At 37.7% G+C, this 24,324-nt stretch overlaps 4 protein-coding genes and 1 pseudogene across 4 annotated transcripts; 4 read left to right on the top strand and 1 right to left on the bottom strand.

Annotated features, from left to right (window-relative positions):
- The first annotated feature begins 4,296 nt into the window (after nucleotides 1-4,296).
- LOC127757632 (putative germin-like protein 12-4) lies at nucleotides 4,297-5,099 on the top strand (annotated as a pseudogene).
- Nucleotides 5,100-7,612: 2,513 nt separating this feature from the next.
- LOC127756978 (putative germin-like protein 12-3) lies at nucleotides 7,613-8,695 on the top strand. Its single transcript, XM_052282365.1, has 2 exons — nucleotides 7,613-7,793; nucleotides 7,912-8,695. The coding sequence occupies exons 1-2, from the start codon at nucleotides 7,676-7,678 to the stop codon at nucleotides 8,481-8,483; spliced, it is 690 nt and encodes a 229-aa protein (XP_052138325.1). The 5' UTR covers nucleotides 7,613-7,675; the 3' UTR covers nucleotides 8,484-8,695.
- Nucleotides 8,696-11,394: 2,699 nt separating this feature from the next.
- On the top strand, nucleotides 11,395-12,263 carry LOC127756980 (germin-like protein 12-2). Its single transcript, XM_052282367.1, has 2 exons — nucleotides 11,395-11,558; nucleotides 11,679-12,263. The coding sequence occupies exons 1-2, from the start codon at nucleotides 11,441-11,443 to the stop codon at nucleotides 12,248-12,250; spliced, it is 690 nt and encodes a 229-aa protein (XP_052138327.1). The 5' UTR covers nucleotides 11,395-11,440; the 3' UTR covers nucleotides 12,251-12,263.
- A 2,806-nt stretch (nucleotides 12,264-15,069) lies between these two features.
- LOC127756979 (germin-like protein 12-2) lies at nucleotides 15,070-16,226 on the top strand. Its single transcript, XM_052282366.1, has 2 exons — nucleotides 15,070-15,240; nucleotides 15,362-16,226. Exons 1-2 carry the CDS (start codon nucleotides 15,123-15,125, stop codon nucleotides 15,931-15,933), a joined length of 690 nt encoding a protein of 229 aa, XP_052138326.1. The 5' UTR covers nucleotides 15,070-15,122; the 3' UTR covers nucleotides 15,934-16,226.
- Nucleotides 16,227-16,884: 658 nt separating this feature from the next.
- LOC127756974 (UDP-rhamnose/UDP-galactose transporter 4-like) lies at nucleotides 16,885-20,136 on the bottom strand. Its single transcript, XM_052282363.1, has 6 exons — nucleotides 19,987-20,136; nucleotides 19,605-19,801; nucleotides 18,770-18,954; nucleotides 18,479-18,679; nucleotides 17,937-18,098; nucleotides 16,885-17,511 (listed from the first exon to the last, which is right to left on the bottom strand). The coding sequence occupies exons 2-6, from the start codon at nucleotides 19,735-19,737 to the stop codon at nucleotides 17,191-17,193; spliced, it is 1,002 nt and encodes a 333-aa protein (XP_052138323.1). The 5' UTR covers nucleotides 19,738-19,801; nucleotides 19,987-20,136; the 3' UTR covers nucleotides 16,885-17,190.
- Between the last annotated feature and the right edge of the window lie 4,188 nt (nucleotides 20,137-24,324).

Genomic DNA, 24,324 nt, shown 5'->3' with positions numbered 1-24,324 from the left:
TTCGTTGCAATAAAAAATTTATCATCTCATAATTTGACTTATTCTTTTCATATGGACACGAATTATGACAAATTTTATATGAAATTTATAGCTCTCGATGAGATCTACAACTTAATTTTTTCATTTGAAATCTTTTAAATACTCAAATTCATGATTCAAATCTCTGTTAGGCAGTCTCAAATGGAATTGTATGCATTTTTAAACAAAATTAATGCGTAGGTGAGTTGGTCATGGAGAACGCGCGTGTGGGAGAGATCTTGGGTTCGGATCCTGGCTATGACAAGATATCAAAAGAAAATAGTTAGGATGATAAATTAATATTGAAACATTTAATTTGGTACATAAGAACTAATGCCACACATGGAGTGGTGGCAATAGTTATTTATTGCAACGAAGTTAAGTGTTGCAATATATATTTTTTGCCACATCCATTTTATGGCAATATCAAATTTTATTATAACTAAATAAAAATTGTTGCAATAACCTGTTACCACGCCATTTATTACCACGGCTAGCAACGATTTTAAGATTGTGGCAATATATATCTATTGCCACAATTTTAACATTGATGTTACGATTCTTTTGTGGCGATAAATTATTTTTCTAGTAGTACTCATTGTACACAATCTTAGCTCATCCGTTATATAAATTAATCTAATAACTGACAATTATAAAATTTTAGATCGACCACTAATTAACAAATAGAGCAAGATGTACTTCTTGATCTATATATTATTCTACTACTTCGCAACCTCAAACCCTTCTGAAACTGTCATGATCTTGTATCTTAATTTCTGGTCCTATTATACCACCTTTTCTTTTTCTTTAAAATGAAAAGCATTTATGCCCTTTTTTCTGGTTCACTGTACGTCACACTATACACTATGGGATCGAGTACGTGAGATGCTACAAACAGGGCCTTGACTCGATCGGCTGTCCCTTTTTCTTTTCCTTGATGAAAGAACCCTGCAACTGACAAACAGGAAAAGTTTGGAGAAAAAGGCAGGGATCGATGTAAAACTTGCTGGAGCTTTTCGATGCAGTGAGAAGGTCGTAGCTATCGATCGATTTCCTTTCTATTTCTTTTAAAAGAAAAGAATTCATTTGAGACATTGAGGTAGCTATCGATGGTGCAGTGGAGCTAGCTAGATTTCTCCTTACATTTTCTGCCTTTCAAGTTTAGATATTCCCATGGATATATATGGAGTTGGACCATGGTTGTGAACGTCCGCGGTGCGCAATTCTCTATGTCCATATCATACTTCCTCTATAAAAAAAAACTAATCTAGAATTGGATTCTTTTTACATAGGTTTGGGGTTAGCCTCGGACCAGATAACTTCTTATTTGGCCTAAGAGAAAATTATATATGGTGAAAATGTATGGTTCTTTATGGGCTTTCGTGCCTAGGCCCTGGACCATGGCCCAGGTGGCCCGGGATCAGACATTCAGACCTGAGACCGTCATTGACCAGAACTTCTCTCTTGGCCGGCCTTTAATTTGTCGCTGCCGAATTTTTCCACAATCAACGTCTGTTCGTCGTCACTAACCTCGCAGCACATAAGGATTAATTCGTAGCACTAATACAGAATTGATTATTACTGTGATATAATAGAAAAATAAATCAGTAACAATTCTAAATAATTTAACACTGCCAGATTAATTTATCATTCATCAGCAAGCATCGATATTGAAAACCAACCTTTCATGCATGGCCTGCAGATCAAACACATAACCCCTGAACAATCTCGTTGCCATCAAATATTCGGCTCAAACGCCAAAGAGTAAGGGTGCGATCCTGATCATAAACCTCATCCAGTTAGCTGGATAGGAGATCAAGATGGAAATTAAGTCTACTAATTGCAATATCGCGTGGTTATCTTATAGATATCGTGGTAACTTTCTCATTTTTAAAACCTCATGGCTTTCCACGATAACTAATTACCGTAGTAATTATCGTGATATCGCTGAGTAGCAGTAGCCATCATAAAAAGGGTAAGGAAGACGATGGTTGATGCAATCGATCTGGTGAGCTTTGAACTGAATTAATCAAAATTACTAGTAGTTAATTAATTCATTTGTTTTATATTATAAGTCGTTTTGAATTATTTTTAATTTAAGTTTGATTAAGATTATAAAAAATGTAGTGACATAATATAAAATAAATATATTATCAAAATATATTCAATGTTAGATTTAATGAAAATATTGTTAATTTTTTTACAAATTTAATTAAACTTAAAAAAATTTAACTAGAAAAACAATCAAAACTGTGTTTCTACCAAAAAAAAAAAAAAGAGAAAGAAATGAAACGGAGTAAGCGCTATCCTGAGACTTTCTGATCAGGCAGCTGCAGGCAACAAAGCGTGTTGATTCAGCAATTAACTGCGATACTATCATTATCAACTTTACTTTTAATTAGACATTGTCATAACACACATGCATGTATCATTGAAAAATTAATAGGCCATTTGGAACAAATATACGAAAGAGACCCACTTATAATTAATTAAGTTTTAGAAAAAGTAATTTAAAAAGTTCGGAACCCTTCCCGCCAAGTAAAAAAACAAAGCAGCGGATTAACTTATTAATTAAATATTAATTAAAAAAAATAAAATATTAATTAATACGACTTTTTAAAGCAACTCGACCATATAAATTTTTATAAAAAAATACAATTTAGCAGGTTGCGAAGCGTACACCTGTGAAACGAGAAAAAGATGAAAAAGATCGGCATGCATGACAGGCATGCACTAAAATAATCTAACTAATTACTCGGCCAACCGGTTGCTGGGAACATAACTTGAATCTATCCACTAATCCATCACATTAAAATATTAAATAGTTTCTTGCCCAGAAGCAATCTACCAAGACGAGGACTTTAGAGGAGAGATGAACCAGTTGCTATAGATCGATCTTCTTGTTGACCACTTCAGAAACATCTAATTCTCAGAGGCTATAAACACTAGTGGAAAAACTATCTTTACTTCCGGTTTGTAAACCCTCTGTAGTCCCGATTTTTAACTGGGACTACGAATCCGGAACTAAAAATCGCTATCTTTAGTCCCGGGTGAAATAACCGGGAGTAAAGATCAATCTTTAGTCCTGGTTGGTAACACCAACAACCCAGACTAAAGAGTATTACCAACCGGGACTAAAGAGAGGATAGGAACAGTCCCGGATGGTCCCCTTTTATTTTTTTTTGTTAATTTTTTATTTTCTCCCGAATCGGATGGCATGCACATCCCAAATCAAACCCCAAATCCCCAAATCAAAGTAACATCCTAAATCCACATCACAAATCTTAAAGTCACTTATACACACCAAAAATGTATACACAAATCAAATACAACACAGATTATACATCTTAAATCTATACAATGAATCACAAAATTATACATCTCAGTGAATCACAAAATATCAAAAAAAAAGAGAGAAAACAAGCTGCCGGATGTGCTACTACTCAAAGAAATCAATCACAAAATATCAATCCCACTACTGCCGGGTGCCGCTATCGTTACTACTGCGCGCATGTGCTTCCCCTGCAACGCACGTCTGCGCCGCACGCCGCGCGTCCGTCCGTCCACCGCGTCCACGCGGCGCGGCCTCCTCCATCTCCAGGTGAGGGAGGCGGAAGGGGAGGGGAAGGAAGGGAAGGATCTGTGTAAGATCCATCTTCATGTGAGGGAGGAGGAAGGGGAGGGGAAGGAAGGAGGAAGGGGAGGATCTGTGTAAGATAGGAGAGGAGAGGAGGGGGAGAAGAGAGGAGGATCGATCTGTGGGTGAGGTAGTGGTTGCGAGTGGAGGAGAGGATAAGGACTATGGATTATATACTACGTGTTTAATTTTACTCCCGGTTGGTATTCCAGTTGGTAATACCAACCGGGACTAAAGATCTAAATGATCTTTACTCCCGGTTGGTAGTACCAACCGGGACTAAAGTGGTAATCTTTAGTACCGGTTGGTAGTATGAACCAGGACTAAAGATCCTCGGCCCCCTGACATGCCTCTGACAGGGGATGAACTGGGACTAAAAATCATCTTAACACCAACCGGGACTAAAGATCAAAATTTTTTTTACGGGGACTAAAAGTCGTATTTAGTCCCGGTTTTAAATGGAACCGGGACTATTGTCGAATTTGGTCGACCGATCAAAGATGGTTTCTCCACCAGTGAAATTTGGCTGCATCCTTCCATATGGCCAAAGCATCAGATATAGCTCCAAATACAAAACAATTATATATCGACTACTTCTACAGGATCTGTAGATCAAGAGCAAAAGTTCCATCAACTTAAACATGGCCGCCTCCAACTTCTTTCTTCTCGCAGCTTTCATCGTTTTGGTTGCTACTCAGGCCATGGCTTCTGATCCTAGTCCTCTTCAGGACTATCTGTGTTGCTGATAATAACTCACCAGGTATATTATTTCATCATCGATTATGCAATTGCATCAAATTGATGACACATTCATGTTGTACATATAGATGTTTCTAGCTTTCGATACGACCTCTGTATGTTCCTCAACACAGTGCGCGTCAATGGGTTTCCCTGCAAAGATGCAAAGGATGTGATTGTTGATGACTTCTTCCTAGCAGCTAACCTTGACAAGCCAATGGACACAACCAAGAGCAAGGCCGGATCCAACGTTACCTTGATCAATGTGATGAAACTTGCAGGTCTCAACACCCTTGGCATCTCCATGGCGAGGATCGACTATGCTCCAAAAGGACAAAACCCACCGCACACGCACCCTCGTGCCACTGAGATTCTAACTGTTCTTGAGGGCTCACTTTATGTTTGCTTTGTTACATCTAACCAAGCAAATGGAGAAAACAAGCTCTTCACCAAGACACTTAAGAAGGGTGATGGCTTCGTTTTCCCACAGGGTCACATTCACTTCCAGTTTAATCCAAGCTATGATAAGCCAGCAGTTGCCATCGCTGCACTTAGCAGCCAGAACCCTGGAGCAATTACCATTGCTAATACAGTATTTGGATCACATCCACCAATCTCAGGCGATGTTCTTGCTAAGGCATTTCAAGTGGACAAGAAAACCGTGGATTGGCTTCAAGCTCAGTTCTGGGAGAACAACCATAACTAAATTATTGATGATTGATAAGGTTCAGAATTAGTGATCGGTAGTAAAAATGATTTGTTGATTATTATATTAGCCAAAGATTGTATACTTCATGTAATCCTAAACTCCATATTTATACAATTCTTTTTATGAATAATGTATAACAGTACGCACATATATATGTTACATCATGTATGGTCTGGGGTATTAATTTAATATAGTTGATTTCTTGGGTACTTTTTTAACACTCATAAAGATGGATAATTAAAATCATATTACTAGGGATGCATTTCCCTCGTTCAATACGTATATTTGTTATGTAGCTCACAAGTTCATAGTACTCATCCAAATTAATCTATTCTTTTTCAATTCTATTGATTATCATGAAAATTTGAACGCTTCAAAAACATATAAAATTTGTTTATAGATGTGAACCAAATTCATTTATATATAACCGTTAGTTACTGACAAAACCAACAAATTAAATTCAAACAAATTATCTACAAATGAATTTTTGTTTGATTTTTTTATAACTAGCAAAGCTAAAAGTATGATAAACATATTATAATGAATCAGGAAACAATTGTGTTTCACGTATCATCATGTCTGACAAATCATAATTAAAATTTCCAAATACAGAAAAAAAGAAAATTCTAACAATTCACCATCGCCCGTTCTCGTCGCTGGCATTGCTTAAACTCATGCCTCTGACACTAATTAAGTTGTAGTAAAAAAAATTAGAAGATTTGGTTTCTGCTCGTATGAAAGAGTACAATAATAAGCAATTTTCATAAAAGTACATATACTACACGTAATTCAATTGGTCATATATCCATCGTATCTCTATTATTATAAAAATTGAAGATTTTTTTACCGAATAAATATTCGTATTTGAATCGGTTTTTAAAATCGTTCACTTTTAGAAATACAGAATGAACCATATAAGAAATCTTTTTTAAAAAAACTCGCATGCTAACTTGAGACGATCGGACGTCTAACTGCAGCTCATGATTATATATATATATATATATATATATATATATATATATATATATATATATATATATATATATATATATATATATATATATAGTAAATTTGTTTGGTGCTCCATGGTGCCCGGGCACCATTGTTGAAATTGAGTATATACCCAATTCAAATGGATATGAAACTTTTTCAATTACTTAGGTATTAACATTAACTATTTTACTAACTAGTTTAAAGCAAGTTTGAACTGAATTTGAACTTGTTTTTGTTAGATTTTGATTCTAGGTATATAGCATCCATACATATAATTAGTTAGGTATGTAATCATGGATTGTGAAATAAAGTTAAATTTGAGATGTTTTGTTGATAAGTATAGGTATGAATCAAATTATTATAACTAGATATATACTCACAATTTGAAAATTTTGAAAAATTTAAGTGATTTTGTGCATTTGATACCATGGTGCCCCATATGAGTGTCCTATATATATATATATATATATATATATATATATATATATCCGAGCGAACTGCTACAGTGAATTTCATATTAACTAAATCATATAACATTAATAAGATTAAAATAAACTTAAACTGTTGCAACACACGAGCAATTTTTCTACTATATATCAAGTTAACAACTCTGCTCCAGCACATGCTGAAGAGGAAGGAAGAGATCGAGTTCGATCGGGCTAATTAACAGAAAAAAAGGGCATAATAGTTTTACTAATCTCTTTTTACCAGTTAAAACTACTACTATAATGTTTTTAGAACGGATGAATTATAATATAGCGCAAGCGAAAAGGACAAATATTTCCATTATTGGAACTATTTCTTTATCTAACCCTGTTTGGGTATCCAGCTGATCGACCAGGAGAATGAAGAGCCGCCGGCCGATGTGATCGATCGATCGATCAGCCGGTGATCGAGTTTTGAACTGAATTAATCAAAACTACAAATTAGTTGAAACTGTCTCAGAGCAACGGGGAGCATGTTGATCGATTCAGCAATTACCGATATACTACTTTTTAATTAGCATGCATGTGTGCTAGCTCTTGAGAAATCAGACCTTATTATATTGATGTAACACACATGCGTGCTTAATACGCGGAGATCATTGACAAATTAAAAGGGCCATATGGAACAAAGTTACTAAAGGAGTAAAGAGGCCAAGTATACGTACGTTACATAGAGAGAAGACATGGTCATATGTTTATCTGCACCTGATACTGTATAACACAGCCAGGCTTCATCATCAATCTAATGCATGCATGACAGGCACTAAAATAATCTAATTGATTAACTAATCGGTCACCGTGTTGCTGGGAAGACAACTTGAATCCATCCACTAATCCATCAAATTAAATAAGTTCTTGCCCAGATGCAAATCTATCAAGACCGGTTCAGACTTTAGAGCAGATGAACGAGTCGTTAGTTCAGCCTTTTTTTATTTTTCTTATTGACCACTTCAGAATCACCTCATTCTCAGAGGCCTATATATATGGATGCATCCTTTCCTGGCCAAAAACCATCAGCTAGCTGTAGCTCCATATACACAACAAGTTAGCATCGAGTAATACTTCTGTAGAAGCAACAGTTCCATCAACTTAAACATGGCCTCCTCCAACATTTTTCTTCTCATACCTCTCATCGCTTTGGTCGCTACTCAGGCCATGGCTTCTGATCCTAGTCCGCTTCAGGACTTCTGTGTTGCTGACAAGAACTCACCAGGTATAGTTTTTTGTCATCGATCATCCAATTGCATCAAATTGATGATTATCTCAAACATCCGTAATGTGTATACATAAGTTTCTAGGTTTCTGACCCATATATGTTTTTCAATATGCAGTGTGTGTCAATGGGTTCCCTTGCAAGGATGCTAAGGATGTGAGTGTCGATGACTTCTTCCTAGCAGCTAACCTCGACAAGCCGATGGACACAACCAAGAGCAAGGCTGGATCCAACGTTACCTTAATCAATGTGATGAAACTTGCAGGTCTCAACACCCTTGGTATCTCCATGGCGAGGATCGACTATGCTCCTAAAGGACAAAACCCACCCCACACACACCCTCGTGCCACTGAGATCCTAACTGTAATTGAGGGCTCACTTTATGTTGGATTTGTTACATCTAACCAAGCAAACGGAGAAAACAAGCTCTTCACCAAGACACTCAACAAAGGAGATGTCTTTGTGTTCCCAGAGGGTCTCATTCACTTCCAGTTCAATCCAAGTTATGATAAGCCGGCAGCTGCTATCGTTGCACTTAGTAGCCAAAACCCTGGGACGATTACCATTGCTAATGCAGTATTTGGATCAAATCCACCAATCTCAGATGATGTTCTTGCTAAGGCATTTCAAGTGGACAAAAAGGCAGTGGATTGGCTACAAGCTCAATTTTGGGAGAATAACCATAACTAAATTAAATTATTGATGCTTATCTGTTGAAAATTAGTTATCTGTAGTAAAATGGTTTGTTGATTGTTAGTAGCTAAAAATTGTATACTTCATGTTATCCTAAAAATATGTTATTTGATTCTTTTTACGAAATAATGTATACAACTACGCACATATGCATATGTTACGTGATGTATGATCTGGGATATTAATTTAATATATTTGATTTCTTGGTACCTTTTTAACACTGAATGATACATAATTAAAATCATATTACTAGGGATGTATTGCCCTCGTTCAGTACTTATATTTGTTGTGTTGCTCACAAGATCGTAACAAGCATCCAAATTAGTCTCTTCTTTTTCAATTCTTGTAGTTATCATGCTTGAGAAACATAAAAAAAATGTTTGTACATGCGAACTAAATTCCTTTATATATAACCATGCATTAATTACTTTAAAAACCAATATAATATAAACAAATTATGTAAGAAATGAAATTTTGTTTGATTTTTTATTACTTCGCTAGTTTAGTGAGCGGTTTATAGGTGTGAACTGTTTAATAACTAGTGAATGGTTTATAGGTGTGAACAGTTCAATAACTCCAATAATCAACATGTAGTGTCTTACTTTCAAATCTACGATTCAGTAGAGGTGACGATACACACCACTCGAGACTCAAGAGTTTATTACTCTTTTGAATGTAGTAATTTCATAAGATTTTCACAAAAAAATCGTTCAATTCTTATGAGTATACTTCACAATTACCACGCACGTTCTAAATAACCCCTTGAAGGCCATCTGATCCTAAATCTCATTTGGCCAACAATGGAGTTGGTGACCTAATCGATCGGACATGAAACAACATTACAATGAACTGAAGACAAAAATATGAAACAACATTAAAATGCCTAGTACAACATTACAATCTAACAAAAAGAAACATAAAAAAACATTGGCTTAAACATTAGAAATTTTAAACATTAAAAAAACTGTATCGGCTATATCTGACTTCCTCCTCCCCTCCAACGGTTGGATCGGGCTTTCTTCAACAACCTCAAACGCTGCAATGTGATGACCCGGTGATTCTTTCTATAAATGACCTTGACTTCTTTGTTGTCAGCTGCGATGGCATGACCACCACTTGCTCCGTCCGCTGCTTCTCTACCTTAGGTTTCCCTCCTCCTCGCTGTCGTCGCTGTAGTTGTCCTCCCGTTGCCATTGGTATCGGCTACCCTTATGGTGACATGTCATCATCGCCACATCAAAGCCTTGGTGGGAGATAGACACAGAGAGAGAGAGAGTAGAGTAATCAAGTGCGCGATAAGGGAGAGAGATGTGAGTGAGACAAGGGAGAGAGAAATGATTGAATGAGTGGATGAGAATGATTGGCAGGAAGCCGGTTTTTTTCTCCTAGATTCAGTGCCCAGCTTGGAGCGTTTTCACTAGAACTATACTTTTTTATACTTTTTTTTTGGGAAATTGCTAAAAAAAACTAATCACAATTTCATTTTGGTAAATGCTTTCAAATATAACTATGGTACAGTTGTAGTATAACTATAATATAATTACACTATAGTTACATTGTAACTACATTATAATTACAATATACCTACATTCTAATCTCTATATAACTTAGCTATAAAGTTGCATATTTTTTTAATCTTTACAAGTTACATTGTAGTTATAGTATAATTATTGTAGAATTATAGTACAACTATACTGCAGTTATATTTGAGAGTTTTTCACTTTAAAAAATTGTGGTACCTTTTTTTAGATAATCCCTTTTTTATGCAAAACACACTCCTAGAGATAGAGGAAGTATAATATAACAAGCGCTAAAAAGATAAATATTTCCATATATTGGAAGCTAGTATTTGTTTTAACTCCTCTCCCAGCTATCCATATGCAGCTGGCCAGGGGAATGAAGAGCCGCCGGCCGATGTAATTGATGATGTAATTGATCTGGTGAGCTTTGAACTGAATTAACCAAACTACCAATAGTTATTAGCTTGAAACTGTCTCGGCAGCTGCAGGCAACAGAGAGCGTGTTGATATATTCAGCAATTAACTGCAATACTGACATGATCAACTTCCCTTTTAATTAGCATGGGTGCTAGCTCTTGACTAATTAATCAGACATTCAGACGTTATATTGCCATAACACACATGGATGCCTGAATATGCGGAGACGAAAGGGACCAAGTATACTTTACATGGATAGAGAAGACATGGTCAATCTACTCGTTAACGTACATTCGCGGTTATTTTTGTTACAACTTAAATGTCATATTAAACTTGTATATTTGTAAAGAGATATATTTTAATTTAATTTAATTATCTTATCATTTTTTTAAATCTTCTTGAGAGATAAAAATCCATCTCCCTATCTTTATCATAATATGAGCTTGTTCACTTTGATACCATTTTCTGGTAAAGTTGCCAAAATTTTAACTACGTTTAGTTTGTTGCTAAATTTTTAGTAAGCACATATAAAATCTTACCAAAATTTGGTAACCTTGTTAAAATTTTAGCAAACATACTAAAATTTAGTAATGCTAAAACTTGGTAAGGTTGAAAATGGTAGTAATGTGCTCTGTGTTTCTATTCACCTGATAACAAAGACAGCCAAGACATCATCAATCTAATGCATGCATCATGCATGACAGGCACTGGAATAATCTAATTAATTAATTAGTCGGCCAACCTAGCTGTTGACTGGGAATTAAGATAGCTTGAATCCATCAAATTAAATAGTTTCTTTCCCAGATGCAATCATTAAGAGTTCAAGACCAGTTCAGACTTCTGAGGAGATGAACCAGTCACTAGCTAGCTCATCCTTTTCTTATTGACCACTTCAGAATCATCTCATGCTCAGAGGCGTATATATATGGATGCTTCCATGGACAAAAGCATAGACTACAGCTATACAAGAAGCATCGACCACTACTTGTACACAAGCAAAAGTTCCATCAACTTAACATGGCCTCCTCGAACTTCTTTCTTCTCACAGCTCTCATCGCTTTGGTCGCTACTCAGGCCATGGCTTCTGATCCCAGTCCTCTTCAGGACTTCTGCGTTGCCGACAGGAACTCTCCAGGTAGTGTACTTCTTCACTGATCATGCGGTTACATCAGATTAACAATGATCCGAGACATTCATGTTGTACATATATATGTTTCTAGCTTTCGATCTGACCTTTGTATGTTCTTCAATGTAGTACGTGTTAATGGGTTCCCTTGCAAGGATGCTAAGGATGTGAACGTTGATGACTTCTTCCTAGCAGCTAACCTCCACAAACCGATGGACACAACCAAGAGCAAGGCTGGATCCAATGTTACATTGATCAATGTGATGAAACTCGCAGGTCTCAACACCCTTGGCATCTCCATGGCAAGGATCGACTATGCTCCTAAAGGGCAAAACCCACCACACACGCATCCCCGTGCTACCGAGATCCTAACTGTTCTTGAGGGTACACTCTATGTTGGTTTTGTTACATCGAACCAAGCAAACGGAGAAAACAAGCTCTTCACCAAGACACTTAACAAGGGTGATGTCTTCGTGTTCCCACAAGGTCTCATTCACTTCCAGTTCAATCCAAGCTATGATAAGCCAGCAGTTGCCATCGCTGCACTTAGCAGCCAGAACCCTGGAGCGATTACCATTGCTAATGCAGTATTTGGATCAAATTCACCAATCTCGGATGATGTTCTTGCTAAGGCATTTCAGGTGGACAAGAAAGCTGTGGATTGGCTCCAAGCTCAATTCTGGGAGAACAACCATAATTAAATTATTGATGCTTGATAAGGTTCAAAACTAGTGATTGGTAGTAAAAAGAGTTTGTTGATTATTATATTAGCTAAATATTGTATACTTCATGTAATCCTAAACTCGATATTTTATATGATTCTTTTTATGAATAATGTATATCAATACACATATATATTTGTCACATGATGTATGATCTGGGGTATTAATTTAATATCGTTGATTTCTTGGGTACTTTTTTAACACTCATAAAGACGGATAATTAAAATCATATTATTGGGGAAGCATTGCCCTAGCTAGTTCAGTACTTATATTTGTTATGTTGTTCACAAGCTCGTAGCACTCATCCAAATTAATCTATTCTTTCTCAATTATCCCTACATGCTTGAGAAAGATAACAAAAATGTTTGTACATGCGAACTAAATTCCTTTATACATGACCATTAATTACTTTAAAAACCAACAAAATCTAAACAAATTATGTAAGAAATGAAATTTTGGTTGACTTTTTATTGCTTGGCTAGCTTAGTGGGCGGTTTATAGATGTGAACTGTTCAATAACTAGTAAACGGTTTATAGGTGTGAACCGTTCAATAACTCCAATAATCAACCTGTAGTGTCTTACTTTCAAACCTACGATTTGCTCGAGACTCAAGAGTTTATTACTCCTTTGAATGTAGGAATTTCACACTTTACAATTACCATGCACGTCCTAAAGAACCCCTTAAAGACCATCTGATCCTGAATCTCATTTGGCCAACAACGGAGTTGGTGACCTAATCGATCGGACATGAAACGACATTACAATGAATTGAAGACAAAAATATGAAACAACATTAAAATGCCTAGTACAACATTACAATCTAACAAAAAGAAACATAAAAAAAACATTGGCTTAAACATTAGAAATTTTAAACATTAAAAAAAATGTATTGGCTATATATGACTTCCTCCTCCCCTCTAATGGTTGGATCGGGCTTTCTTCGACAACCTCAAACGCTGCAATGTGATGACCCGGTGATTCTTTCCATAAATGACCTTGACTTGTTGTCAGCTACGATGGCGTGACCACCACTTGCTCCATCTGCTGCTTCGCCACGATGGGTTGCTCTCCTCCTCGTTGTCGTCGTTGTAGTTGTCCTCCTGTTGCCACCAGCGCTAGCTGCCCTTATGGGGACGCGTCATCGCTGCATCAAAGCCTCGGTGGGGGAGACACACACACACAGAGAGAGAGAGAGACAGTAGAGTAAGCGAGTGCGCGATAAGGGAGAGAGATGCGAGCGAGACAAGGGAGAGAGAAATACTTGAATGAGTGGATGGGAATGATTGGCGGGGAGCCGGTTTTTTCTCCCAGATCCAACGCCCGTCTTGGAGTGTTTTCACTAAATCTATATTTTGGAAATTGCTAAAAAAAAAACTGTCGCAATTTTTTTTTGGTAAAAGCTTTCAAATATAACTATGGTATAGTTGTAGTATAACTATAATATAATTACACTATAGTTACATTGTAACTACATTGTACTTATAATATGCTTACATTCTAATCTTGATATAACTTAGCTATAAAGTTGCATATTTTTTAATCCTTACAAGTCACATTGTAGTTATAGTATAATTATTGTAGAATTAAATTACAACTATACTACAATTATATTTGAAAGTTTTTTACTTAAAAAAATTGTGGTACTTTTTTTTTGATAATCCCTTTTTTTTTTATACAAAACACACTCCTGGAGACACAGGAAGTATAATATAAGAAGCGCTAAAAAGATAAATATTTCCATATAGGGTATGTTTAGCAAATGGGATATGGGAGGTCGGATTGGGAAATGGAAATAGATGAATGGCTAGGATTAAATAAAGTGTGAAGAATGGATGGCTAAGATGCAATGTTGCCTTTTGGAGGGTGGGATATTATTTCTCAATCCTATTTGCCAAACACAGCCATATTGGAAGCTAGTATTTGTTTTAACTCCTCTCCTAGCTATCCATATGCATCTGGCCAGGAGAATGAAGAGCCGGCGGCCGATGTAATTGATGATGTAATTGATCTGTTGAGCTTTCAACTGAATTAACCAAAGTACCATTAGTTATTAGCTTGAAACTGTCTCGGCAGCTGTAGGCAACAGAGAGCGTGTTGATATATTCAGCAATTAACTGCAATACTGAGATTATCAACTTCCCTTTTAATTAGCATGTGTGCTAGCTCTTGACTAATTAATCAGACATTCAGACGTTATATTCCCGTAACACACATGGATGCCTGAATATGCAGAGACGAAAGGGACCAAATATATTTTACATGGATAGAGAAGACATGGTCAATCTACTCGGTTCTTAGTAATAGTTAACGTACATTCACGGTTATTTTTTTACAACTTATAGGTGTCGTATCAAACTTGTATGTTTATAAAGGGATATATTTTAATTTAATTTAATTGTCTTATCATTTTTTTTAAATCTTCTTGAGAGATAAAAATTCATCTCCCTATCTTTATCATAATATGTTTCTCTGCACCTGATAACAGAGCCAGGCAAGACATCATCAATCTAATGCATGCATCATGCATGACAGGCACTGGAATAATCTAATTAATTAATTAGTCGGCCAACCTAGCTGTTGACTGGGAATTAAGATAGATCGAATCCATCAAATTAAATAGTTTCTTTCCCAGATGCAATCTATTAAGAGTTCAAGATCAGTTCAGACTTTAGAGGAGATGAACCAGTCACTAGCTAGCTCAGCCTTTTCTTATTGACCACTTCAAAATCATCTCATGCTCAGAGGCCTATATATATGGATGCATCATTTCCATGGGCAAAGCATCAACTATAGCTATACAAGAATCATCGACCACTACTTGTACACAAGCAAAAGTTCCATCAACTTAACATGGCCTCCTCCAACTTCTTTCTTCTCACAGCTCTCATCGCTTTGGTCGCTACTCAGGCTATGGCTTTTGATCCCAGTCCTCTTCAGGACTTCTGCGTTGCCGACAGGAACTCTCCAGGTAGTGTACTTCTTCACTGATCATGCGGTTACATCAGATTAACAATGATCCGAGACATTCATGTTGTACATATATATGTTTCTAGCTTTTGATCTGACCTTTGTATGTTACTTCAATGCAGTACGTGTCAATGGGTTCCCCTGCAAGGATGCTAAGGATGTGAATGTTGATGACTTCTTCCTAGCAGCTAACCTCGACAAGCCGATGGACACAACCAAGAGCAAGGCTGGATCCAATGTTACATTGATCAACGTGATGAAACTCGCAGGTCTCAACACCCTTGGCATCTCCATGGCAAGGATCGACTATGCTCCTAAAGGGCAAAACCCACCACACACACATCCCCGTGCTACCGAGATCCTAACGGTTCTTGAGGGTACACTCTATGTTGGTTTTGTTACATCGAACCAAGCAAACGGAGAAAACAAGCTATTCACCAAGACACTTAACAAGGGTGATGTCTTCGTGTTCCCACAAGGTCTCATTCATTTCCAGTTCAATCCAAGCTATGATAAGCCAGCAGTTGCCATCGCTGCACTTAGCAGCCAGAATCCTGGAGCGATTACTATTGCTAATGCAGTATTTGGATCAAATCCACCAATCTCGGATGATGTTCTTGCTAAGGCATTTCAAGTGGATAAGAAGGCTGTGGATTGGCTCCAAGCTCAATTCTGGGAGAACAACCACAACTAAATTATTGATGCTTGATAAGGCTCAAAATTAGTGATTGCTAGTAAAAATGTTTTGTTGATTGTTGTTAGCTAAATATTGTATACTGTATGATTCTTTTTACATGTAATGTATAACACTACGCACATATATATGTTACAAGATGTATGATCTATGGAATTACTTTAATATATTTGATTTCTTGGTACTTTTTACACTCGTAATGACGAAGAATTAAATTCGTATTACTGGGATGTATTGCCCTCGCTCAGTGCTTTTGTGTTGTCGCTTACAAGATCGTAACACATTCAAATTAATCTATTCTTTCTCAATTCCTGTGGTTATCATCTAAACTTGAATGTTGAAGGAACATACAAAATTTGTTTATATATAGGAACCAAATTCGTTTATACATAACCATTAATTACTGACAAGAACAAACAAAATTGCAATATAATTTCCATACGCCGACGACGCCAAGAGACACGCCTCCGTGGACCCTGTATTCGGGCTTCAAGCGCCTTCTCGGCAAAGGGTTATGGAAATTAATACTTATGGGGTTTTAACAGTTTTAACTTAAAAAATTGATTTTAACTTTAGAGAGAATCTAATAAATGTTATTGACAAGCACCATATTTCAAAAAATACCAATGTACAAATCAACTTGTCACCTACTACTAATTAAGCATGGCAGGCATGATCTGGACCATCGGCTGTGGATTAGGCCCATTACCAACGACGACATAGATAATCTACCGGAGCAATTGACTTTCATCATTTGGAAGAATGGTAGTGCCACAGAGAACCAACAAATTAATCAGTTAATCTGAACACTTGACACTTGCAGGCACTACAACAACAAAGCTCAACACCACTAGTACAGAACAGCATGTGTGTTTCAGTCTAAAATACTGCAAATCTGCAATGCAACTGAACTGCTTCAGATAGTAGCATAGTGCTCTGTACAGATCCAGATGGAAATGTAGAACTCCGTGTTATCACAAACAATTACTACATTGTCTTTTCGGACAACTGTCTTGCAACCCTGTAGAACATCTATGCCATCTCCCCCATAAGGAATGTACAGGAGAACGAAAAAAATGCGATGACAAATGTATATTAACTGTAACCTATAGCTATGACAATGATGAGTTTCTAGATGGCGAATCTATGGCTTCAGCGGTAAACGAAAACGCCTGGCAAGGTTTCCTTTGTATATAATACTTGCATCACCAGAAAAACTTCACAGAAGAAATTGTCATATAAATCGCAGATCACATACTATTTCTCACTGCCATCCTTCTCGTCTAATGCTCCACTAGGCTTCTCAGACCTTACTGGAAGAACGCTCCGCCGCTCTTTGCCACCTGGTTTCGCTGATGCGTTCCCATACCATATCATCCCAACAACAGCGAGGATCATCCCAAGGACTACCTGAAAATTCAGACCTTCCTTGCCAAAGAAGAGAAACCCAAGGGACAACACGAGCACTGTCTTCATGTGGCCCAGGACTTGGAAGGATACGGCAGAAAACCGACCAATGCAGATGAATTGGCTCAGATTAACACCAATGGCAATGACACATGAGAGAGTCAGGAAAAACTGCAGAATGATAAAAATGCCATTGTAAGATAAAATGGAAAATATGAGGTCAAATACATACAAACAAATCAAACATGCACTCAAATTCATCAATATTCTAATCAAGTACAGTTTACCTATAGATTACTAAAAAGCAAGACATTGCACACAAAAGGAAAGCTATAGACTATAGTTGTTTGAAGTTACAGATAACGAGCAATGCAGTAAAGTAAAGACTTCTTTGGTCACAAGATATAACATAATGCTAGTCTAGGCCATTTGATAAACTTGCAACATTACAGAATGTGAACCAGCAAAATGCCAACCAGCAGCAAATCACCATTACACAACTAACCAAACTGCAAGGCGAATTACCTATGGAAAAACTAGAACATGTATATCAGTGAGATCAGATACAGAGCATTGTAAAGAGGCTAGCCTCTTACCAAAGCAATCGATGTGAAACCAAAGTGATCCACCCTTTTGCCTGTCAACAAGAAATCTACAAAGGGCCCCACTAGCAGAAGGGATCCTGCTTGGGCTGGAGCAGTGTGACCCAGGAGGTTGAATGAGTTCAGAGAGTACTTTCGTTGGAGAAAATGAACATACTGCAAAGGAAAATAGAAGAGTTAAAATTGTATTGTCTATGCGTCCAGGTAAGGAAAAGAAATTAAGGTGCTATTTGGCTATAACTTAAGAAATGACAAAATCAAACAATGATTAAGGAGTGCCAATTATTCATAACTAACAAGGACTACAGGGAACCAACAATGATTCAGGGAGTGCCATCTGCCAATTATTCATCATTCGTCAATAAGCAGACCCATAGATAAGCAGAGTCATTGTTGTGCCACCATGCAATAATTTCTCCCCCGTAAAAATGTTTATGGTTGCCAAAGGACAGCTATAGGAATAGAAGGCAGTATTAACTCATAGCAGATAAATGGGACATAACCATACAAGTACAACATAGGTTGGTTTAACTTACATATTGTTGCAAAGCTGTGCTCCAAACAGCTATAACAGCAGCAGCCAGACCTTTTGCATTTACACTGACATCAGTAACTGTGCAGACCGCAACACCTATAAGCACAACCATTATGCTCAGCTTTGTGTCCCGAGAATAATGTACATGATCGAAGACAACCTCCAGGAGACATGATGCAGGTATCATGCAGAGCTTTGCTATCTGAAGAGAACAAAAGGATTCTTTAGCTTTTGAAACTTGAAAGTTCAAAGCCATGATTGAATTTAGCTAGCAGAACCATCCTTTGCTAACCTGATAAAACCCCACAGAGTTCCACATCAAGCTCACATTCATTCCAACAATCGACAAGTTCGAAAAGATCACAAATTTAATCAGATCTGGCAGTGGTAAGTGGGAGGGCTGGCTGAGGCCTAACCACCGAAACACGATAGTCATCAAGGTGGTTGTCACAAAATGAAGGCCAGTTAAGGTTGTGGCTGCAAAACACAGAACATAATCAGTTACATGGCATGGCAGGAGATAATTCCATTATCATACAAATGAAACATGTTGAGGGGCAGCCCATAAATCTGGTTGGATATAAGAAATCAGATAAGTTACAATGCTCCCGGTGTTCCATTAAGGTCCTTTTCATGTTCAGAAGGCAGTGTGGCAACTTGTGACAAAAAAAAAAGTTCTGATCATAGGCTCATAGCAGCTAGAACAGAGTGGCTTTGAGAGTCCAGAGGATACCTCATAGCTCATATTTAACTCGTGTTAGATCACAAAAAAAGCAAGCCTATCTGGTGAACCTTTTTGGCATCATTAGATTAGGCATACAAGTTCAGTTAAAGATTTATCGATCGTCTAGTACTCAAATGATTGGAATTTGTGCTAGCATTGCGAAAATAAATGACTGAAGGTTTACAGATGCCTGTTAGTCAGTTGATCAATTGCATGTCCAAAGGAACAAACATCTGGAGTCTACAATTACTACACAAGATCTAGTAATATTTATTCGTTCAATATTAAATCAAACAGGATACTGCTAGTTTGTCATTCAGAACACGGAGTAAGCCTAGAATAAAACATCATCATCACAAAATAAAGAACCAAGATATCTGAAGGTAGCAAGTAACACACACACCGAAACTGAATCCATGCGTAGCCATCAGAGCCTTGTTGACCATGATGATTCCAACAGACGTGGTGATGTTGAAACTCCATGCCGCAAAATCCAGCACCTTCTTCTTGTCGGATTTGCTCAGGGAAGAAGCCATTTCGCTCGAATTTCCTCCAGACTTGAACAAATCAACACCCAACACTTGGCACGGGCGGGCGGACCTAACAAAATTTTTTGGGAGAAAAACAAAGAACAGCAAGCATTACTACCAAGGTTATGACAAAGAGAAAAAGCAGCTTCCAGATCTAGAAGAGAAAGAAGATGAGGTGCGGGTAGAACGAGGGAGATGAGAGAAGAAGAGGCAGGGGGGAAGGGGGGGGGGACGTGGGTAGGGGCGGGTGCTTACCGGCGGCAGCCACCGCTGCTCGCCGGATGGAGCTCGTCGGCGGCGGCTGGCGATGGCGAGGCCGAGGGGCCTTTTCGTTTTTGTTTTCTTTTCTTTTCTTTTCTTATTATTTTTGCAGCGAAAGCCACTCTCTCCCAGATCTGCCCCTATGATGTCTGAGGGCTATTTGTACTATGTTTGGTTTGAAATTTTGATGGAAATTTGATTAAAGAGAAACTGGATCACACCACATGCGTTGCTGGGAAGTTTATATAAAAAAAACAAATATTTTCTCTAGGTTGATTATCTTATCGTTTTTATAAAGACATGTCTAAAAACAATTTTAACCACTACTTTTTATTATTATAATATATATAAAAGTATGTGCCAAATGCATCCTCGATCTGAAGACAAGTTATTATGCCCTCCTCCTATGTGTGCAAAGTCAATACTCGCTCTGTCCCAAAATAAGACTGTGTTTGAGGGAGAGGGGATTGAAAAGATTGAGAAGATACGCAAAACGAGGTGAGCCATTAGCGCATGATTAATTGAGTATTAACTATTTTAAACTTCAAAAATGGATTAATATGTTTTTTAAAGCAAACTTTCATATAGAAATTTTTTTGCAAAAAACACATCGTTTAATAGTTTGGGAAGCGTGCACGCGGAAAACGAAACAAACAAACTCCCTTTGTTCTCCAAACGAACGCAGCCAAATGCAGTTTTGCACTGTTCACGTCTAACGTTTGACCGCTCATCTTATTTAAAATTTTTCTATGATTAGTATTTTTATTGTTAGTGCATGATAAAACATAAATAATACTTTATGTGTGACTATTTTTTTTAATATTTTCATAATTTTTTCAAATAGGACGGATGGTCAAACGTTCAACACGGATTCACACGACTGCACTTATTTTGTGACGGAGGTAGTACTCTTTATGATAAACCACCATTGCTAACTTAAAGTTACTATGGGGTTGTTTGGTCCTTTACCCTATCAAATCTTTGGTAGCGCCAAATTTTCACCATATTGGCACTACCAATTCTTTGGTAGGGTAGAGATACATGGTACATATTTGAATTGCTACCAATTAGTGCCAAATTGTTAATGAGCATTATTAATTATTTGGCTTCATCCAAACATACACTATCACTATTCAAGATGCCAATAAATTGATAAGTTCACATTTTTTTGGCTTCAATCAAAAATAGCCCTATTCCTTGAGAGCGAGGAGACAGCAGATGGAAGTTGAGAGGTCGCTGCATCAGATCTGGTTCTTCCTCTTAGTTTCTGTGGTGCTGTGCCTCAAGGGGCGGAGCCCAATAGGCCCGAGGGGGGTTCCCAGGAACCCGGCCCAAATTCTGAAATACCTTGTTACCCCTATAAATTCACCACATGGGCACCCCCTCAGCCCAAAACCTGGAACCCCCTCTTCCTTCGTCTGGCCCAAAATAAGGCCCATCGCTGTGTATTTATTAGAGACAGCCCAACTGAGAGGAGAGGAGGAGTCGCGCACGTGGTTGGATCGACAGTTCGACACGGCGTAGCGGCGGCATCGTTTCATCTCCCAAAATGAAGCGCGTGATTCGGTGATTGTTTCTTTCTCCTCGTCCGTCGCCGCTCCTGCTCGCCTGCTCCGCGTGACTCCGCGACCGGCGACCACGCCTGACATCTCCGACTACATCCCGTCGTGCGCACGTCGCCGTTCGCCCGCGGACCGCCACAGCCCGTGCTCAACGCGGCGACCGCCCGGCGCTCGCCTGCCGACGCCGCCCGTTTCCCACGCACTCCGGCGACTCCGCGACCTATGACAGCCCTAAATCCTATCATCCAATCCACCACTCGGTAAGTCATGTACCCCTGCTTCTTCCCTCTTCCAATTTTGCTAGTTTACCACTGATTTAATCTTAATTTTCTTGCTTGCTTTTGCGATGAACGCAGCCATGCAGGGCAGTCTGGGCAGTGGCAGCAGCAAGCTGGCCGGCAATGGCTGGATCCACGAGCTCGCCGGTTTGCCCTCATTGACTCGTCAAATCTGCCTAGTGACCACAAGTGCTTCTATCAAAAATCACATCCGATAGCCACCACTTACAGCAAGTGGTTTATCGGTTCATGAATATAACCACCGCAAATATGATAAATATCAATAGATAACTGTTTTTATTTATGTCAAATCATTTCATGACTTATTGTTTGTTGATAACTAAACTATGCCTCTCTTTTTTAAGGTGATTGTTGCATGGAGGAATGAAAATGGTGACATCACATTTTGCATGATATATTCATTTGTTTTGTGTATAGAGCCCATGACACATTATTAACTTCATATATATTATTATCAGTTGGTTTCTTCATTATGGTACGTATTTTTTAAATTTTTCCATGCACTTTTTCATATATTGTCATTAATTAGGGAGATGATACTTAGGTGGTGTTTGGTTGAGGTCAGGAAATGCAAACGTAAATGGGATCAGCTACAACGGTAAGGGAAGAAAATGTATCACTTTACAGGTTTTGTTTGGTTGGCCGCTGTAACGTCTCATGTTTGCATTACATTGTTTGGATGGAACATGGTAACGGGTAACGGCTGCTTCCGAAGCAGGGAGCGCTTAGAACGTGACGCAGCTCAAAGCTAAGGCACATTACAAGCTACATAGCAGCAGTGTTCTCAAACACGTGTAGCACATCAAAGCTATGTAAAAATATTCACAATTTTATAACATGCAACTGTTTGATACTATCACACATTGGGAAGTGTATACAGTCTTGAAAATGTGAACATCAGTTTAATAATCTCAAGTAGAAATTATGGATAGTGGTCATATAATAATGAACAAGCTCCAAATATTGTGACTGAGCTAATACATCGGTTATTCTTCATTGCTTCATCTGTGGTAATAATGAAATAATTCAGAAATTAGTGACCGAACAGTTATATGCAATAATTTTAAAAAAAAAAGTCTAAAAACACCTTAAAGGAGTCTAGCACAAACAGTCTTCAAAAGTGATCCAACAACAATCTAAAAAGGCAGTGATTAAGATATGCAATAGTAGCTCTCATATAGGGCAAACTCCTAAATTTTGTGACATGCTTCCTGGCCCAAAATAAAGAAAAGAAGGGAAATGTGTATTTTTTAATACCTGATAGCACTCTAGCTAGGGCATGTACAGGAATAATTCAAGAAAAGGTCATGTGGCTTTAGAATTCAAGTGATATAATTGGACAACATGCATCCAGAAACTACTGAAAGTGAATAATCGGGCAGGTCCTCGCTTCATTCTAAAAAGGGCATTGACTCCAAAGTTAAGAAGCACACATGCATGTAAATATGTTCTCATGCTCAAACAAAGATGCAAGGAATCCAATTTATAATGTTACTTCTACATTAAAAGAAACAAAAGATGCCACTGTGAGTTTAAAGGAGAGCACAAAACCCAAAAATATGTGTTCCACTTATGCAATTGGTAACAAGTGGAATAGTTTCTATGGTTTCCAATCATACACTTTTCATGAAATATAAGTTAGCTCACCTGCAAATTTACCCTCCATTTGCTTCTGCAAAGTGAATTTTAAAAGAAAATGGAAAGCAGGGCCATCTGAAGTCAACTTCCTGGACAAGAGAAAATTAAATGCTAATCAGAAAGTAGAGCAAATATTTGTTGAACAATGTCAACAGCAGCTGCAAAAAAAAAATATTTGCTAACAAAGTTTTTGGAATATAACAAGTAAAGAAATAAATTGCCCATGGGACAGTTATGCACATACCAGATATATAGGCAGTTACAAGTAAATAGCTGCACCGCGAGACTAATTTTCGCAGCAGTCATGAGATAAGCAATAATTGGCACTTGAATCCTTGTGGAAGGATCACGATGAGAGCAGTGGAACTCCAACAGTTCAATCAAGATCCAACGATCTCAAGCTAGGGTGGTGTTTGGTTCGGAATACTCAAGAGTAAATATCGGATCCATTTTGACATGCAAATATTTGAAAGCAGCTAGTTTCTTGAATTTGTATCTAATATCAGCCTAGCATCATCCTGGAAGATCTCTGAACAAGATCTTGTAGATGTAGCTTCCGAATACTCAAGAGTAAATATAAGACCCATGCTGGGAGTGAGAACTTCAGAAGTTCAATGAACTAAACAACAAGAGGATACATTGTGATCTGTCTAAATAAAGTACTGAAGAAATATATGGATGAACAATTGACATGAGTAAAACTACTAGATTAGTAGACTCAGATTCAGCGAGTAGATTGGTTTGGAACAGTCCATGCTGCGAAACATAAGTAAATTGATTATATATGTGCAAGATGACAATTCTGTCGAAAAGGCAATGCACGACAAACCTTT

This window comes from Oryza glaberrima, chromosome 12 (assembly GCF_000147395.1).
Source record: "Oryza glaberrima chromosome 12, OglaRS2, whole genome shotgun sequence".
Taxonomy (NCBI): Eukaryota; Viridiplantae; Streptophyta; class Magnoliopsida; order Poales; family Poaceae; genus Oryza; species Oryza glaberrima.
The sequence above is the reverse complement of the archived record's forward strand: the minus strand, read 5'-3'. Positions and strand labels throughout refer to the sequence as shown.

Bases quoted from the DNA above. Each gene is read 5' to 3' on its own strand.
- LOC127756978 (XM_052282365.1), top strand. From the start codon at position 7,676: ATGGCCTCCTCCAACATTTTTCTTCTCATACCTCTCATCGCTTTGGTC. The intron at 7,794-7,911 runs GTATAGTTTTTT...TTCAATATGCAG, and splicing joins TGCTGACAAGAACTCACCAG to TGTGTGTCAATGGGTTCCCT.
- LOC127756980 (XM_052282367.1), top strand. From the start codon at position 11,441: ATGGCCTCCTCGAACTTCTTTCTTCTCACAGCTCTCATCGCTTTGGTC. The intron at 11,559-11,678 runs GTAGTGTACTTC...TCTTCAATGTAG, and splicing joins TGCCGACAGGAACTCTCCAG to TACGTGTTAATGGGTTCCCT.
- LOC127756979 (XM_052282366.1), top strand. From the start codon at position 15,123: ATGGCCTCCTCCAACTTCTTTCTTCTCACAGCTCTCATCGCTTTGGTC. The intron at 15,241-15,361 runs GTAGTGTACTTC...ACTTCAATGCAG, and splicing joins TGCCGACAGGAACTCTCCAG to TACGTGTCAATGGGTTCCCC.
- LOC127756974 (XM_052282363.1), bottom strand. From the start codon at position 19,737: ATGGCTTCTTCCCTGAGCAAATCCGACAAGAAGAAGGTGCTGGATTTT. The intron at 18,680-18,769 runs GTTAGCAAAGGA...TGTTCTCTTCAG, and splicing joins ACTCTGTGGGGTTTTATCAG to ATAGCAAAGCTCTGCATGAT. The intron at 17,512-17,936 runs GTAAGAGGCTAG...ATCATTCTGCAG, and splicing joins GTTTCACATCGATTGCTTTG to TTTTTCCTGACTCTCTCATG.